This window comes from Stegastes partitus, unplaced genomic scaffold (genome assembly GCF_000690725.1).
Source record: "Stegastes partitus isolate 25-593 unplaced genomic scaffold, Stegastes_partitus-1.0.2 Scaffold1120, whole genome shotgun sequence".
Taxonomy (NCBI): domain Eukaryota; kingdom Metazoa; phylum Chordata; class Actinopteri; family Pomacentridae; genus Stegastes; species Stegastes partitus.
In genome coordinates, this window is record NW_007578851.1 from 149,896 (window position 1) to 155,884 (window position 5,989).

General features: G+C 48.0%; 2 protein-coding genes across 2 annotated transcripts in view; one reads left to right on the plus strand and one right to left on the minus strand.

Annotated features, from left to right (window-relative positions):
* The window catches only part of LOC103368069 (probable lipid phosphate phosphatase PPAPDC3), a 6,460-nt gene extending 3,077 nt beyond the window's left edge, over window positions 1-3,383 (plus strand). Inside the window, exons 2-4 of the mRNA XM_008296316.1 lie at window positions 121-440; window positions 838-1,019; window positions 1,106-3,383. Of these exons, the coding sequence (XP_008294538.1) occupies window positions 121-440; window positions 838-1,019; window positions 1,106-1,312 (709 nt within the window). The 3' untranslated portion in view covers window positions 1,313-3,383. The remainder of the gene's footprint in view (window positions 1-120; window positions 441-837; window positions 1,020-1,105) is intronic.
* Window positions 3,384-3,711: 328 nt separating this feature from the next.
* Window positions 3,712-5,989, minus strand: part of LOC103368086 (WD repeat-containing protein 5-like) — a 7,532-nt gene continuing 5,254 nt past the window's right edge. The window contains exons 8-10 of the mRNA XM_008296335.1: window positions 5,843-5,917; window positions 5,664-5,751; window positions 3,712-4,628 (exon numbers count right to left, since the gene is read on the minus strand). Coding sequence (XP_008294557.1) covers window positions 4,528-4,628; window positions 5,664-5,751; window positions 5,843-5,917 — 264 coding nt within the window. The 3' untranslated portion in view covers window positions 3,712-4,527. The remainder of the gene's footprint in view (window positions 4,629-5,663; window positions 5,752-5,842; window positions 5,918-5,989) is intronic.

The following is a 5,989-nucleotide window of genomic DNA, read 5'->3' on the forward strand; positions in this document are numbered from 1 at the left end:
GTCTGGTGGGTTCTGGTTGGTCGGTTTGTGAGTCTGGTGGGTTCTGGTTGGTCGGTTTGTGAGGCTGGTGGGTTCTGGTTGGACACTCTGTGAGTCTGGTGGGTTCTGGTTGGTCCTCAGGGGGTCCCGCGACTCCTCCGAGGGTCCTGCAGCTGACGGAGCGACGCCTCCTTCGTCCCGGTGGCCGGAGCAGGACTGCATGCAGCTCAACCCGACGTTTCGAGGCATCGCCGTGAGCTCTCTGCTCGCCATTGACCTCAGCCTGTCGAAGCGTCTGGGCGTGTGCGTGGGGGCTCAGGGCGGCGGGGCGCCGCTGCGCTCCGTGGTGACGCTGCTCGCCCTGACAGGCCACGCCCTCCCCTGGATCTGTGGGACGCTCATCTGCCTCTGGAGGAGCAACACGCTGGCCGGACAGGAAGTGCTGGTCAACCTGCTGCTGGGTGAGACACACACACGTCTGTCTGTCTGTCTGTCTGTCTAACACCTGTCTGTCTGTCTGTCTGTCTGCCTGTCTGCCTGTCTAACACCTGTCTGTCTGTCTGTCTGTCTGCCTGACTGTCTGTCTGTCTGTGTCTGTCTGTCTGCCTGTCTGCCTGTCTAACACCTGCCTGTCTGTCTGTCTGTCTGTCTGTCTGTCTGTCTAACACCTGTCTGTCTGTCTGTCTGTCTAACACCTGTCTGTCTGTCTGTCTGTCTGCCTGTCTGTCTGTCTGTCTAACACCTGACTGTCTGTCTGCCTGTCTGCCTGTCTAACACCTGTCTGTCTGCCTGTCTGTCTGTCTGTCTGTCTGCCTGTCTGTCTAACACCTGTCTGTCTGTCTGTCTGTCTCGCTGCAGCATTGCTGCTGGACCTGATGACGGTTGCTGGGATGCAGAAGTTGGTCAAACGTCGAGGCCCGTGGGACCTCCCTCCGGGGTTTCTGGACTACGTTGCCATGGATATGTATTCTTTTCCAGCAGCCCACGCCAGCCGGGCCGCCATGGTGGCCAAGTTCCTGCTGAACCACCTGGTGCTGGCGGTGAGTCCGTCACTGTGACCTGATGACAGCAGAATCTGAGTGAATGTTAGGTCAGGTGAGCTGATCCAGGTGTGCCCATCCTCCAGGTGCCCCTCAGGATCCTGCTCTACCTGTGGGCCTTCCTGGTGGGCGTGTCCCGGGTGCTGCTGGGGAAACACCACGTGTCAGACGTCGGCTGCGGCTTCGCTCTTGGCTTCCTGCACTTCAGCCTGGTGGAGTCGGTTTGGTTGGACTCGGCGACCTGCCAGACCCTCATCTCCATTGGCACGCTGCGCTGGACGCCACTGGTCTAGAACCAGTTCAGACTAGTTCAGGTGGGATTCACAGTGCTGCTGAATCCAGTCTGAACGCAACACCACGCTGCAGAGGACAACTGGTTCCGACCCGTCCGAACTGGTTTAGGCTGCTTTGGATTGGTCCATTCTGAAAAGATATCCAGTTCTAGTCTGGACTGGTTTAAACTGGTCCTGCTGGATTCTGCTACCTGTCTTACTGTCTCTGGTTTAGACCAGCTTAGACCAGCTCAAACTAGTATACCCTGTTTTAGATTGCTTTAAGGCTGCTATTAACTCTTCTCATTAAGTCTGGATGGGTTAAACCGGTCCAGACCGCTTCGGATTGGTCCATTCTGAAACAGTGACCAAGTTCCAGTCTGGTCCAGACTGGTTTAAACTGGTTTTGCTGGATTCCTCTAGCTCTATTACTCTTATCTTGGTAAATAGTTTAGACCGGTTTAGACTGGTTTAGATCACTATAAGGCTGCTAATAACTGCTCTAGTCCAGTTTGGACTGGTTTAAACTGGATGCAGTGACTGTAAAGAAGCTTGTCTTGCAGTCAAGTGTTAGCAAGACGATGCTAACGTTAGAAGGACTGGACTACCTGGTTCAGACGGAGGCTTGTGTTTCAGGTATCGAGGCCGCTCAAACCTCCTGACGTGTTTTTGTGTTTGCTGTCGTCTGATTGGCTGCAAATCGTATTTGTATCGTTGAAGTCAAACTCAGAGTTGATCGTTGCCATCAGAAACGTTGACGGGTCAACTTTCAGACATGTTTGAAGACATGTTTAACGCTATGAGAGCACGACTAAATAAATAAAATTAATTCTGCAGAAAAAAACATCAAATATTTTGTAACAACCATAAAGTAGACGTTTAAGTTGAAACTGGATGAATTTGTCTGTTCAGTCGACGTCGCAGTAAAACTTAGCAAACAGCTGGAACGACCCAAGAAACCTTAAATGCAAATAAAAACTGAAAATGTGTTCGGAGCAGCTGAGGATGAGGACAGTTTGTGTTTCGCTGGTTGAAGGTTCTGGAAGTTCTGTGTTGAGATGAATTGTGAGTTTTGTATTTGATACGAACGACTGGTTTTAGTTCAAGCTTTTGTTCGGCTGCTTGTGTTTAGACGCATTTAAAATGTTTAACTTTTTCTAAGTTCCTGTAGTTTGGTGTCAGAGCTGCAACTCAGGCGCCGTCGAGGAACTTTCAGAAATGTTTTAGTTTCCGGTTCAGTGTTTTGCAGGTAACTTCTTAAAGATCAGACTGTTTAAATTCACAGTGATGAATGTAGAAAATGAAGTTCTTCAAGTTTAATTGCAGTTTCCTCCCACATTAATGATGTTGTTTGTTTTTTACTGATTCCTCCACAATCTAGAACCATGTCTGGTTCTCTTCTGCTGACATTAAACCAGGTGCTGCTGTTAAACCTGTTCAGTCGATGCTTTCATGATTTTCTTTCACTAAGGAGACTGCAGCATCTTTAATGAGGAATTAAACCTGAAAAACAAAGTGTTGTACTGGAGTAACCTGCTGCTTGTGTTAAATCTGAGGAGGGAATCAGGATCGCTCTATTTATGCAAATATTTTTACGTTAAACTTGATATTTTGAAGAAGAAATAAGTTTAAGATGTGCAACTCTATGCAGACGAGACGCCACTGTTCATCACCGCTCATGTCTTTGTCGAGCTTCCTTCGTCTTCTTCTAATGCGACTTTACAGGATTCCAAATAAACACTGGATGTACATGAGGAAGACCTGTCGACTAGCTTAACATTAAATCTGCGTTAAGTGAGTCACTGGAATCATAACGAACAGAAACGGAACTCTTCATCCTGAATCATTTCTTAAAAACTGCAGAAACTAACTTTGTCCGTTTCAGTTTAAATGGTTCCAGCCTCACTTTAAACATCCATTAATGTTCAGACTCACAGCAGCTGGTGTCAAAGAGATTCTGAGCAAAGTTTCCTGGAAACTAAAACATCTGGTTTGGAAACAGAAAAACTGATTCATGGAATGAAAACAGACTGAAACAGAAAGTGACGATTCAAACTATGCATCTGTTCTGTTTGAATAAAATCTATTTTCATGTGACTGTTTCTTCTTCTGGGGTTTTTACCTGCAGACTCTCTCAGGTGAGTTCAGCGCCACACAACCGGCTCGTAGTCAAAACCTTTATTTACAGAAACAAACTGAAACCAACTTTTCTGCTCACCGATCAGCTGATTGATCAGGAATCCGTCAGACACGTGAAGATAAAGAGCTGCTGTTTGTTTAAAGTCCCAACAGCACAAACACGGTTTCCACGGCAACCCAGGCGTCAAACGGTCACTCGGACGGTTTCCAAGCAACATCAGAACTCAAGCGACAACGTTAAAGGAACAGTTCAGTGTTTTCAACACAGAAACCTGTTGTAGTTTTTTTTTTTTTTTAAAAGGAACAGTGCTGCTGATTGTCCACATGGACCGGATCCTGGTTCTGGAGCTGCTCAGTCACAAAAACTGTCTTTAAAGGAGAGAAAAGTCCCTGAAGACGTCAGAGACGGCGTCCAGGAGACGAAGCAACTCGATCAGTGTTTAACACAAACTATGATTTCAGGTTTCATTATTGATTCTTCAGAATTAATTCTCGATTGTTTGTCTATAAAACATTGAAACACTTTGAGTTCAGGCAAAGAAAACGCTCCGACCAGGACAGAGGAGTTTGGAGACTGATGCTTCATCAATAAACTGATCGATCACGTCAGCTCAGTCAGCAGTGATTATTACTACAATCGGTGAACTCATCAATAAGTTTAATCAAACTGATTATCAACAGTCAGATGTGCAACTGAAAAAAATCTCCACTTTGTCTATTTTATGAATCAAGTGGGTCAGGACCAGAAATGATTTTCTCCTGAACCACACGACGGCTTTTAATCCGATTGAGCCTCAGAAGTTTAAGACGAACACGAGGAAAAGACGGAGGTTCTTCTGAACACTTAAAGCCTGTTTCTGTATAAAAGCGGGTCACGCCGGTGTTTCAACAGTGAACTGGACCTTTAAGTCAAAGTTCTGTTGGTGGTTCCAGCAGAAGTCCAGCGGTTCTGGTTTGGTGTTTTCAGCTGATGGATGGTTTTCTGACTCTGGGTCACACTGACGCCTGGTCCCATCGTGTCTCTGGGTGTTTTCTGTGTTACCAAGTCAAACCAGTCCAGTCTGGTTCTGGTTCTGGACCTGCAGTCCTCCTTCACTCTAACAGTCGCTCTTCCACAGTTTGATGGTTTTGTCGTTTTCCAGAGCAGCTGAAGCGATTAAGTTTTCTGTCGGATGGCAGGCGGTCGAGATCACAACGTCTGCAGAGACACCAGGACACAGGACAGACTGAGACACAGAGAGACCAGAGCCAGGACCAGAACCTGACACCCACTCTAAGAGGTCCAGATTTCACTGATACCCCTTTTCCACCAAACTGGTTCCAGGTCTAGTTCAGAGCCAGAGCCCGACTCAGCACCAGTTCTTTTGTGTTTCCATCGCCTCAGCACCGGCTCCAGGTTCTCAGAACTGGTGCTTTTCAGGCACCAACTCTCTGCTGGGCCAGAGCTCAGCACCGGGTCCGTCAGGGGCTGGGGGTGGGGCTGGGGGCGGGGCTATCAGGACCACAAGACCGATGAATGGGACACACAAGCGGTGTATTGTGTGGTTTTTCACCAGGACATCTCTGGTCCAATCACAGACGTACTGGAATGAGTCCAGGGACACACAGAAGTTCTGCACAAACTGTTGCGCTGAAATCCGGTCCAACTGTGTCCCAGCAGCAGCACCACAGTGGTGGAGAACAGGACTGTTAGAACTTTGGTATTTACACTTAGACATGAGGTGTTCTGGTGACAAACGGACCTCAGCTACACGCTGTTTGTTCTGCTCATACAAAAGACCTCATGAGAACAGATCACTGGGCTTCATCCTGGACAGGTCTGACACCAGAACCTCCTGGTTCACTCTGTTAAAGTCATCTCTGGTCACACACCGGTCTGAGCACCGCGGCCTCCAGCAGCAGCTACCCCAGCCTGCAGTGTGGGGCGTTCAGGGAACATCGTAAATTGTAGCGTTTATCAATAAGAACATGTTCAGCAGGTCAGATGTTTTGTCTGTGACAGAGTGACACCAGGGATGAAGTCCTGTGTGGACTCCAGACGGACTTCATCGTCTACGTATGCAGTGACGTACGGCTCTAACTTGGCTCCCTGCCGATGGAAAAGCAACCGGTTCTTAGATTGGAACCAACTAACCACTGGAACTAGCACCTGGTTCTTTTTGGTGGAAAAGGGGTCTGAGTGGATCATCAGAACACACACAGGTGGAGGTCAGTGTGAAGTTAAAAGTCAAACCTGTGTGTCCTTGTAGTTTCTGGACGATCTCTTTGGTCTGCAGGTTCCAGATGTAAACCATGCTGTCCTCAGAACCTGACACGATCCACTGAAACACAGGTGACACACTCGAGTCAGAACACCTGAGTCACCCAGGCCAGCCGTGATGTCAGAGCTGCACATGCTCAGTCTGATCTCACCTTCCCTCCTGTGACAGAGAAGTTGGCGAAGATGCAATATTTCTCATTCTTATGGCCGGTGTAGGTCTTCAGACACTGGAAACAAACAGAGTACTACCATCAGACAGACAGACAGACAGACAGACAGGCAGACAGACAGACAGACAG